Source organism: Pleurodeles waltl, chromosome 4_2, assembly GCF_031143425.1.
Source record: "Pleurodeles waltl isolate 20211129_DDA chromosome 4_2, aPleWal1.hap1.20221129, whole genome shotgun sequence".
NCBI lineage: Eukaryota > Metazoa > Chordata > Amphibia > Caudata > Salamandridae > Pleurodeles > Pleurodeles waltl.
The window spans coordinates 819,525,912-819,538,612 of NC_090443.1; the positions used below are offsets into that span (position 1 = coordinate 819,525,912).

Here is a 12,701-nt window from a genome sequence, read left to right on the forward strand (position 1 = left end):
ACATTGCCCTGATGTACTAGGTGTGGTTACTTGTATTATATTTCTCGAGTTTAACTATTAAATACAGTATAAACACCAGAGAAAGGTAAAGTACTAGGGGACGTGCCTCTCAGATGCATAAAGAATAGTATAAACGTCTACACATTGCACTAGGAAGTAAATGAACAACCAGCAGAAACAGTAGAACACCCCAACATGGACCAACATCGTATTCTTAAGGTTTATACAGTATCTTTTTTAATATGAATGTTATTCCCCCTCTTTGTCTTCTTTCTAAAGCACTTCAGACAACATGTTTAATTTGCTTACAAAATATATTTACATTTCTGTTCTATACAAGTGGGAAATACATCTGAATTGATCATTTAGCTTTTTATGCATTTATTCTTCAGAGGTACTTGTAATTACTTAAAACAGGGAAATGAAAACTGAGTGAAGCCATCACTGCACAGTCACAAGTAAATTGTGAAATCACACTTATACATATACAGGTCATTAAATCAGGGGATAGACGTTTTATACACAGTATAAAGGAGTGTCCTGCTATCACAAGCATAATTAAGGTACAGTGTTGTAATAAAATAGGTTTGCACACACGGTATTAAATATATCAATAAAATACAAAAAAATCACTGATCTTTACTTTTTAGAATTACTTTGAATGGTCAGTGATCTGCACACATCTAAAGGTATTGCAACCATGAAGTGAAAGCCAAATATGGCATGTACCCTTTATAATTCCCTCTACCACTGTATTAGGGAAGCTGATTGGTTCCAGGTGAAATACATCTTAAATAAAGCACGAGGTGCCAAGAACTAATCTGGTTGAAATACGTTATATTCTTAATCCTTAATGTGCTTAAAATGTTTATTATTTTAGATCCTCTTCCTCCAGGGTCGCCAAAATTGAAGTACTTAAAAAAAATCTGCAAAAAAGGCATTAGCTAATAAATGCTGGTAAAACACTGTACGCCACATTTGAATTTAAAAACAGTTGATCAGGGAATAAAAGTTTATTGTAAACAAGTTAGAGATTTCTTCATTTCCCTCTTGTGAAGTGGTAGGCAGTGGATTTGTTGCTCCGGAGAAACAGAATGTTCTTGAGGACCACTTCACAAACACAGAATGTATGCAGCTGGCAGATAGTGGAAAGTGTCTTTCAATAGTTCACTGACAATTGTAGAATCAATAAATAGTAGAAAAATAATCCTTTGCTTAAAAATTTTGAGATGCATTTTTCCATATTATAAGCTGCACATAACAAATGCAACATAATGTCTTTCGATTAAAAAAAAACAAAAAAACACAAACATTCCCATGAAAGGAAAAGTTCTTTCTTCCCAATCTGCGTTTCACAGATTTGCATTTTTTCCAGTTGAAGAAAGCACATAACTTCCATGGCTCAGCTACGTAAGAGTTCTCAAATGTTAGTTATAAAAAATAGTTCCTTCATTTGAAGGTGTGCATGCTTCCCGCTCAACATGACAGGTCCAGTTCCAAGCCTTCCATTGAGGAACACGAGTTCCAAAAATAAATCCTCTTTTCTATAGGACTGGTCCAATTCAATCTTGCGCATTGAGAAACATTTTCCGGCTATAAATCCTCCTAGAAAACTAATAGCTCATGGAAATTAGTAAAACCACTTTTGAATGCACAAATACAAATTGTCAAATGCTGCTCAAGGATGCTTAAGACACCCCAGTGTCAAAAGACAACAGTCATTAGCATTCTGCATCAACAGTGTGTACTGTGACTGCAGCCTGCAGGTGGTGACTGTGATGAAGGGTTGGGTGATGTAATCTGTAGTGGTGAAATTTGTGACTGAGTAGAGCAGCAGTTTGAGGAGGTGTATCGAGCTCTAGATCTTCGTCGTGGTTTCCCACATCAACTCCGGCGGACATCGGGTCATTACTGCCTGGAGGGTTTTCACTATCTTCTTGAGGACTCATGGTGCTGTATCCTAAGGGAAAAAACACACAAGTCTTTTGTAACTCATTTTTTTAACTCTAAAAGGTATTAATATTTACAAAGCAAATGGATTAGTACTTTTAAAAAACACATGCAAGTCAAATTAAACCAGAACCTTTACAGAACAAATACAGTTACTCCAATTACCAGAACCATCTTGGTAGGAACACGATTTTAAACTTGTGCATTTGTGCAACAAATTTCACAAATAACTGTCAGTGAAGAAGGGGTAAGAAATTAGTCTACATGCTGATTTGAACACAGACCCCATTAGACATTACAATGTGGATTTGAATACAACACTGAGTTTAAAAAAGTTTGTCTCAATGTGATTTGTTGTTTGATTTAAAATCCTCAGGTTTTTAAGATGACCAGGGCCAATGAATGCGGTGACCATGACCAAGCTTTAATTTGAGTGTTTGGTGAATAGACAATAGCTGATCCAAACAACAATACTGAGGACATAACTTTGAAAATAGATGTCTTGCACAAAGCCTGTGTATTCCATAAAAGACTTAAGAATGAACTTTGAAAACTGGTAGTTCAGTTTGTGGACAGTGAATAGTCAAAGAACTGCCAAAGGAAAATGTTACTAATGAGTAAGCATCTTTAAGTGGCATGTAGTGCCGTAGATTCATATGTTCTGCATACTTCCGTCATTTAGTGTTGGGTCCAGAAGGCTGCAAGTTATTTTTGATCCAAAAGTCATTTGAGTCACGAGGTAGTGACTCCTTCTCTCTGCATTACTTGGCCATGAGCTTTTCTGTTGTGCAGAGTCTTCTTTGAGCTGAAGGATTGGCAGACATCCTAATCTTCTTTACTATGCTCCAGCGAAAAGCAGTGGTTACAGACCTGATGTTGGTCGGTCTAAGGGAATGTGGAATGACACTTCTGACAGAAACGAAAAGGCATCCGTTCTTCAGTCTTTCATTCTCCGAGGTGTATGATGGAGAAAATGGCTGCCCTAAGGGAAAGGGCCCGGAGGGCCTCAATAAAAAGAGTTTGAATGAAACAAAGCTTTCTTCGATCCTGGAACACAAAGGGACAAAGAAAACACGATCAGAAACAATACCGACGGGGTTGGAGAGGGTTTCCCGAACGGAAGAGACTTATTACGGTCTCAAACGTGAGCTCCATGGAAACACGACGTGACCCGACAGTGGAAGAAAACAATCTGAAGGAGTTGAGGACCATGCGCGTTGCCAGCAAGAGAGGGAGCCACTACCTCTTGACTCGAAAGACTTGTCAAAAGAACAACTTGCAACTTCCCGGACCCAACACTAGATGGCGGAAGTATGCAGAGCATGTGTATTTACAGCCACACATGCCATCAAGCTAATATTTCATCATCAAGTACAGAGTTACATTTAGTACCTGTTTTGTTGCACAATATTCCAAGGAATGTGCACTACAGCCAAACTAGAAGAAGCAGAAAGTCTTACCGTGATCGCTCTCAGTTCCAGACCTGCCCCAGTAACGGCGACGACGTTCTGGACTGTGTGCATGTCTCTCTATTACAGCCGCTATAAATCGAGTGTTGCTGACTGTTGAAAAGATAAAACAAATTGCATAAGTTATTAGATGGATTATCACATATTAGTGAAAGGTTAACAAAGAGCAACTTATCAAAGTAGCATAATACATGTGATTATTTAGTTTTGGGAGTAAAAAGGAGGCTTGCCCTGTTACTAAAAGTAAATGGAACTTTTTCAGACAGGGTGTGAAATACTAGCATTAAAGGCAGTGCTAATTAACCTAATGAAGAGCAATGCACCTTATGGTCAATTAGTGCAAGTTACATGGTCATTTCAAAATACTTACGTCTGCATATCTATCTCCATGGTGAAATCTGAGGGACAATGTGATTCTCGGTAAAATATTTAAACATTTAATACAATAGTAAGGCACGCTGACTGTGCTTAAAAGCTTTATCAATGAGGAAATATATTTAATAGCAATATGCTAGTGAGCACTGCTGACAGGAAGGCCATTTTTGAGTCACAGGGACACCATAGGCAGAGAAAGCAACCTGGAACTCTTATTTGATGATGTCTGAATCAGTGGAGCTAAACCTCGAATAATCCTTTGATGTTGTTTACCGGAATGCCGTTCTGGAGCTCATCTCAGAGGCATTATTAACTGGGACCAGCTATAAAACATCACTAGTTAACAGAATGACTGTTTGTAGCTGGACCCACAGCAAAGGTTTTATGTGCTTGAGAAGTTTGGTGGGGTTCTTATTTAAGAACAAAAAGTAAAAAATTGTAGTTTGAAGCCATGCTGTTTTTTCCAGTGCGCAATAAATACCCATCAATTTTCTCCTTATCCTGGAGCAAACACTGGGTCTTCTACTGCTAGGTGTTCAGTGAGAGAGATGGGATAAGCAATCGATAGTTTGGTCTAAGAGAGGCCAAGAACATGATGACCATATCCACTTGGCCATCCAATGTTTTGTATTTGGTCTCAGGCCTGGAGGTCTCTGTTGGAGAGAGCTCTTTTTTGGATGGCCATATCCATCAAAGGGCACCAGCAGATTGACGGTCTCTCTTAAAAACACATTACCTGAAAACAGCATGTTAAGTTTAACCTGGCCCTTTGAACATTAACTGAACAGTGGCAGCAGACAGGGCACCATAGGGATGATGCAACACCATATCCTTCGATTTCCTGATCCAAACAGGGTCAAGGATGCTCTTATTTTGTGTCCAAGGGCAAGCTGCACAAAAAGATTACTGCCTCTTCTGGTTTATCATGTAGCGTGTTTACTCACATACTATTCTGCTTCATAATCTAGGTTTGACAGTACTATTTAATAGTCCTCAAGTTGGTTATGGCTTCAAATTAATTGCTCTAACTGCACAATTCAACAACATCACAAGCATCGAAAATCGTAACTCATGGTGGCAGAGAAAGCCCAGATCTAAGTAAAGTTTATATATCTCGCCCATTTTATTACTGAAAAAAACAAAAAAGGTGGCAGGCACATCAGAAAAGCTTATGCCCAATGTCATTAAACTTGTGAACCAGAGGATGCCAAGAGAAGATGGAACAGAAGTCATTCATCATACACATTCCTGTGGCTGCAAAAGCACTGAAAGGTTTGGAAACAGATGAGCCAACGTCTGGACCCTGCAGAAATCAGAGCTCTTGGAAACAGTGTCTTTATCTTTGTAGAGCCAATATTAATTGTTGGACTCCTTTATATTGACACATAAAGCTTTTATCAAAGGACAATGAGATAAGGCATTAAGCAAACGGGGGAGTAAAAGTTTTAACTTCTCAGACCCAGAGCCTCAATTTCCCACAGCCTTCATACCCTGTAGCACCCTGCTTATGATTCCTGCCAGTATCCCTGCTTCCGCACCATAGTGTTCATCTTTTTATAATAAACAGGTACGAAAGAACAAGAAATGCCAGATTTTATCTTGAGAAGCCAGAAATTCATGGGAAAATAACCTAAAATCAAGTAAAAACGAAAAAAACATGCTGTTCGAGTGCCCGGGATGAGTGAGGCCTAAAACTAGACCACTCTAAAAGTAAATGTTGGCTAAAAGAATCTAAAAAAAGAATCTAAAAAAAAAAAAAAGAAAAAAAAACTTCCGGAGCAAATAAATACTTCATAAAACTATTGAGACCTACTCATGCCCCCGTGCTGTCTTCTTACAACAGGGAAAATAAAAGCTAAGGTAGGGAACAAAAGAGCTCATCATTATTAACTGGGTCAGAAACTAAAATGGCTGTGTAGCACCAGGTTGTGGCGGCTACAAAATACCCCACGTTGAAAAAGGAATACATGATATTAAAAAAATATTATGCAAATAAAATGACAAAATGATGCAAAAACTAACCATGTGCACGAGGACCTAGCAACCTGAAATCTAGAAGTAATACTTGTCGTTTTGACAGCTCACTCGGAGGAACGGGGACCGTTTATTTAACATTTATTCTCATCAGCAGGGCTTGTGCACAGAAGGCCTCAACTGCTCCAAAATGTTACTTACTAATCCCTCGATCTTCATGACTGTCGTCATCCCTTTCGTCCCGATCGTTTTCCAGATTCGACATCCGGACCGACATTTCTATGCATAACGTAAGGAAAAAAAGAAAATGTCAAAAAATATAATAGATAAGTTCCGCCTCAACCCTTTGGTTATGGGTGGACATTTCATGATCTTTAAAGAAAACTTCAACAGTCCTTTATTCTCTTTCTATCTGACTAGCTGTTTTAGGCCACGACTTCAAACAGTGATAGAACCATAACAAAATGAAGGACAAGTAAAAAAAACATTACATCACAAAGACGTTCCTTCTGGCTTTATCAAGTAGAATCCTGGTCCCACACGAGGAGACTGGGTGCGTGGCTCTTGTGCGCGCTGATGTGCACCCACACGGGAGCACACCAGAACCATGCGCCCCGAGTCGCGCACACCGACAAGAGCAGTTTTTGCGAGTGGGTAATCTTCCACACAGTTCTGGGCGGCACGGAGGGCACACAGTGTGCACTAGAACCGATGTGCACCACAATTCCCCATCCAAAAAAAGGTATTCTTTTCAGTACAGACACAAGCTCTCAAATATGTGCCTGAGCTGGAGAGAGCATAGCAGTGAAGGTCAAGCAGCACACCGAGCCTCACCCATAGTTTCCCTTCTGCCCTTCTTCATGAGAAAAAGTTACATTTTCTGTCAATACTTATTCTAAGCACCTACATCTTTTAAAATTAAAAGAAATATTACATTTGTTCCATTTTTCCCCCCCACTTTTAACCAACTGATTAAAAATCTAACTTTTCTTATAGAGACACAGACAGTGTCCCTGTGCGCAATATCTTCCGCTTCCATAGCAGCAAAATAACAGCTACCAGGATAACATTGTAAATGTATAATTTTGGAAGGTTATCACAAAAACTGCAGCAGAGACCGTTACAAACACAAACTCGGAGGAGAGCATTTCTACAATTCAATATTTTACATACTTTATAAAGAAGAGCTGGATCAGTAGTCTCGATACAAAACACTAAATAATGCGGGAATCGATTGTACAAATTTGTGAAATCGAAAAAAAGTGTTTCTAGTACATTACAAATACTTTGCAAAGGAGGGATTAAATAACGTTAAACGTAGAAACCAGCCATTTCAGCACAGCAGGCACAAATCATGCTGTGAGCATTTCCTTCACAATTATGAATCAATAGTGGGTTTCCAGATATATTTCTGAAAAGTGGACTCAATAGATTGCATCAATTTGGAATATGGTTTAGCTTTAAGGGTGGAAAGGTCACTGTCTGCAGACCACATTAATATTAAAACTGTGGAACACTAGGAAGAATAATGAAATCATCAATTAAACATCAAGGAAACCTGATATTAGCAATAGCATATCTGTAGATTTAATATGGCAATTACTGACATTTTCCTCTATAAGGATGCTGGCGAGGATAAACCACTGCAGACTGGCGCAGTTATACTTTATGCAAAGGGCCCATCATGTAGAATGGCACTTTAAAGGGAACGCAAAACAAAAGGATCCACAGGGGAGGATCTATAACAAGATCTAATATCAAACCTAAAACCTCAATTAACCTGCATTCCTTGGCGAGCCGAGATAAATTTTACCATCAAGTTGTGACCTCTAGCAGCAAAGAGCATACTTTGTTCAAGGTGACATCACATTCTCATCGTGAGTGCAGAATGACTGGGAAGGGAACTTTTACGTTATTATTTTTTGTTTTTAGATTTACCAAGTGACCTACTAAGAAGTTTTCATCTGCCTTGAGGTTATCATGTATGATCGACCTTCATCAACATCTGTGGTTTGGGTTTCTTTAAAATCTGTAGAGGCACAATCTTCACAATGGAGTTTTGCCATGTAAGGCCCTGAACTCGGAATTTATTCTTTCTTGAATAAGAAATTTAGCACTGGTCAAAACTTTAGTTTCTTCGGATTTTTCCATATGGTCACACTTTCTGAGATTTATCAACCCTGATACTAATCAGAAAAGCAGATTTTGTAAGTGTTACCTTGGGCAGCAAGCGGGGACATATGTTGGTGACTCCTCCGGTGTATCTGATGGCGATAGGCATAAACAGCCAAAACTAGCACCATGATGCATCCCATGATACCGCCGGCTACTGGCCCCACTGGTGCACTTTTGACCATATTCAAAGTTATCACCTCATCACCTATTAAGAAAAAAATATTAAGCACGAATTCCTATGTTCAAAATAATAATAAATACAAAATAATGTAAGAAAGTGAATACGAGAAGAACTTCCTTGGCAAGTCATACTATTGCAAACAAAGTTACATGTGCCACCACATGACTCTTTACTCTGAATGCTGTCAATAAAACACCATTAAGATAATATTTGTCTATACAAACTAAACACCTCATCACAAAAGGCTCACCCTTACTAAGATATATTGCAGCCATTCCGTACACTAATTGTAAGTCTATGAAAGATGCTGAAAAACCAACAAACATGGAAATTCTATGCTATGTTCTAAAGATAGATATAACAAAGGAGGGGGGTACATAAGAGAAGAACACACAAACACCTTGTAACTGGCCGGCAACAGAGGAACCTTCGTGTGGCAATCACTGTATCAGAAAGACGTTTCTGACAACACTAGAAACCTCAGAAGAGCAGTGCAGTGCATATATATATGCAGTATATATTCACACAGTACACTGCCTACATCCAAACACTAAATAAAAACTACAGAATTACCTATTGAACCCATGTCGTCAACATAAGGACTTTTGGCTCCAACAATGCCACCAAAGCATTCCTTCTGGAGCGCACAGTAGGACTTGTCCAGGTGAGTCTTTCCATCGCTGTCCACCATACACCACTCACAGTCCAAAACTCCAAAGCAGTCTCTGTAGAAAGAAAAGCAAACATTAATATCGTGATTAAGTGTTGTCTAGGCTAGCTCCAGAAGGTGTTTACTCCCAACATATCTTCCAAAATTACCATTATAAAAGGGAAAAATGCAACAGGCCACGTTAAATGGTACGTGCTGGAGATCAAAAAACACATGTAGGAGGCACTTTGGAAAGGAAAACAAAACAAAAGGCAATTGCTTTTGAGTCTGATGTATTAAAATTAATTTTTAATTTCTTGATAGATTCCCATAATCTTCCCTAACCAAAAACTCTAGTTGAAGTGAAAGGGTACGAGAGTAGATTACAAAAAGTTTTTTTTTTTTGTTTGTTTAAATGTACAGTAATCCATTAAATGAATAAACCAATTGGACATTGCCACTCATCATAAAATCTTATTTTATCAGTACTTGTTTCAAGACTCCTCTCGAGGCTCATCCATAAACGATAAACCTCTACCCACTTAGCCTGTGAGATAGACCACTTCATCACAGTCTTCATAAGATATACTGCCACAGGGGCCTCCTTCCTTGGGTCTGTTGTCTCCACAGAGTCATTCTTAGGTATTCATTGCTATCGTGAATTAGTCCAATGATTCGTCCAAAGGTTTCCCTTTCTCAATCAGCTTATCAAAATAACATTATTCTACACGCCTAGCAGAAGAAGCCAGATGACTTTTGAAGTGACCATATCATTAGTGATTTGTTTGAGCTACAGATACTTTAATTGAAGAGTATGGGATAATGTTGTTTTGATAGTGATGGTGAAGGCAAAACCTTTGAAGTTGAGTCGGTAAATGCTTGAAGTGATGGGCCCTTGGTGTGCCTGTTGTGCAGATTCTCACCTGACTGAGAGACGAGAAGAGGGTTAACCACCACTTGGCCTTCTTGTGCAGGTGAGACACTCAGGATTTCGACTTACCAGAGAACTTCGAGTGGGGCTGAGATTTAGCATAAGACCTGCCCCATGACTTGGAGCAGGACCTCCGTTTCAAAACGGCCCTCTTCTTATGTTTGGTGACAGCTTTGCTTTCCTATCTGATGGCCTAATAGTGCATCTGTGCACTCACATGACTGAGTCATGTCCGGAGCCCAGGCACTAAAGACGCATGTGTCTGTAACAGACATCAAATTCATGCAGTTGTGCCATGAATCATGTTGTTTTCAGGGGAAATATTTTCCTTGGCACACTGAGAAATTTAAAATATGGGAATGAGCCCACGATTTACATTGAAATGCATGGAAAGACAGGAACCAATAGTTTCTTAGCTGTGGTGTGGTTTTGCAGCTTGATGAATTTTCTGGAATTTATTGCTGTGCATTAGTCCGCCATCTAATGGTTTGGTCTGGAATCCTTCACTTTTTCGCAGTTTTTCTATTTTAAGGGGCGATCGCAAAGCGGTCCGTCCCTCTTCTAATCTCTCTTTAGGAGGATTTTAACCACGCCCATGTTACGTCAGTCACTTTCATTGGCTCGTGGACCTGCCTTTTAAAATCCGCTTGTTTTCATTTGTGAAAGGCATGCATACGCCATGCCTTTTCCAGTGTTTAGCCCTCCTGGAGAGCACCAGTAAACTACTGGAAACATACGAGGCTCCATGTTTTCCGTATGGTTCTGGACTACTTTTTCTCTTTATTTTGCAGCGCGATCGCACTGTTTTTTACACAGCACGATGGTGCCTATTTTTTTTTCTCCATTTAATGTGTCAAGAATAGTCCGTTTAGGAGTTTACAACACTAATAGCTCTAGCTCGATGTAATGCGAGACCCGTTGCAATACAAATGCTTGTTATTTTTGTTGTTGAAGAAGGGACCACGAAAAAGTGGAGAAATCCAGACCCAACCACTAATTGGCATAATAATGCACAGTATGTGAACCCAGAAAAGATTCACGTTGCAAAACTTATCAGTGCGCAGGGGTGGTGCCTATTTGCGACACCGCACAGTCACTATTAGGGCAGAGCCAACTGGCATCACCTGGTGTCATGCAGGAGCTATTACTTGTAAATCTCTGGATTCAGAGAACTCCCTGGGCTATTCTAAAGGTGAGGAACCTGCAATTATCCATCAGAAAAGAAGGGTTATTAGAATAGATCCTCTTTTTCCATCCGGTGTCACATATACTGGAAAGCTTTGGGGCACTACCATGTACTAATGATCTGTATTAAAGTTAAGTCAGATCAGAAACTATACTATTAAAAATATGTTAATTTCCATACCTTTGACATCAGCAAACAGGTTCAGTAGTGTGATATTTCATGAACAGAAAATGTATGATTGTCTTTTCACGTGAGAATTACTTAATTTGTTACCTTAAATGGGAACCTTACTGTTCCCTGAAACTGGATATTTGAGAGATCAAAGTCAGTCGGGTGGCAACGTGGACTAATCCATCTACTATATGGGTCTTTAAGCAACGTGATCCCAGTTTTGAGTCCTTGCCAATCCACCAAGCCTTTCATCCTTCAAGCTGTGTTAATTTGGTAGAATATTGCTGGATAGATTAATTCATTTCAAGAAAGAGATTAGGTTTGAGACTCTTGTAATAACCTTGAATGTTTCAAATGTGGTCGATTAACACCTTGCCATGCTGAATTATCCCTCCAAGAAAAAGGAGGAATCAGTTTTTCCAACATCACTTTTTTCGAGTTTCTAGACTTTTTTGACCTACTCAGAAGCATTTTAAAGCAAAGCACAACAACAGAAATCACAAACGATACACAAAGTCACTCTAATTTTCAGGGTAGTGAATGTTACAGGTGCTATCTTGCGACACATTAGGAGATGGAAGTCTGTTGGCAGCCACGTAAAGTAAGCAGTTGCTGGACACTCACTAAGGCTACAGTCCTATGTATTGGTGGATGTAGGAAAGTGCCCCTTCTTGACATGGTCACCCCACTTTTTTGCCTGGTATTCGCTGCTATTTTGACAGAAAGTGCAATGGGTTCCGTGCTAGCCACGTCCCTAGTGCCACATCTCTTTCCCTAAAATCGTACAATTGTTCCCCAATTGGCAATACCTAGTAACTGGTACCCCAGGTACCTAGGACATGGGTACCAAAGAGAGTCCCCAATGGCTGCAGCATTTATTGTGCAACCCTCAGGAACCCTCTCACCTAGTTCATGCAGACTGCCACTTGAGGCTGCGAATCTTGGTGCAGCTGAAAGCGAAAACATGACATGGCTCACAGCGTGGGTGCCATGCCCACTAACACTGCATGCATTATGTGTAAGTCACCCCTACAGCAGGCCTTCCAGCCCTAAGGCAGGGTGCATTATATTACATGTGTAGACATATCTGCAACAGCAGATATGCCCCTGCTATGCCTGTGTTGATTCTTAGACATAGTAAGTGATCAGGGAAGCCATGTTAAGTACATGGGCTGGGCACTGGTCAATACGAGTTCCCCAGCTACATGATGGCGCCACTGAAACTAGGGCTGTTTGATATCAAACATCTTATATTAATAAATGCTAATTGATTCCAGTGATGGATTTATTAATACATGCACCCAAACTGCACCTTAGAGGTGCCACCTGAAAATCCTACCAACTGCTGATGTACTGGCTGACTAGTTTTAGCCAGCCTCCCACCAACAGAAATGTTTCTGACCCCCAAGGGTTAGAGGCTCCGCTCTCGGGCGGACAGGAACAAAGCCTGCTCTGGCAGGGGTATTAACACACCCCTCCCAACAGGATGACCTGCAAATCTGCATTCCAATGCAGGGGTATTTGAAGAGCTCGCCGCCCGTGGTATGCAGATCTGGCTTCCGTCAGGGGAGGAGATGCCACCGCCCGAACAAGGGCCCATTTGGCACCTGGACAGGCAAAAAAACTAGTAGTCAGAAAGG

At 40.1% G+C, this 12,701-nt stretch overlaps 1 protein-coding gene across 1 annotated transcript in view; it reads right to left on the reverse strand.

Moving 5' to 3' along the window:
• Window positions 1-220: 220 nt before the first annotated feature.
• Window positions 221-12,701, reverse strand: part of CACHD1 (cache domain containing 1) — a 303,229-nt gene continuing 290,748 nt past the window's right edge. The window contains exons 23-27 of the mRNA XM_069232515.1: window positions 8,698-8,849; window positions 7,987-8,148; window positions 5,970-6,047; window positions 3,411-3,512; window positions 221-1,960 (exon numbers count right to left, since the gene is read on the reverse strand). Of these exons, the coding sequence (XP_069088616.1) occupies window positions 1,722-1,960; window positions 3,411-3,512; window positions 5,970-6,047; window positions 7,987-8,148; window positions 8,698-8,849 (733 nt within the window). The 3' untranslated portion in view covers window positions 221-1,721. The remainder of the gene's footprint in view (window positions 1,961-3,410; window positions 3,513-5,969; window positions 6,048-7,986; window positions 8,149-8,697; window positions 8,850-12,701) is intronic.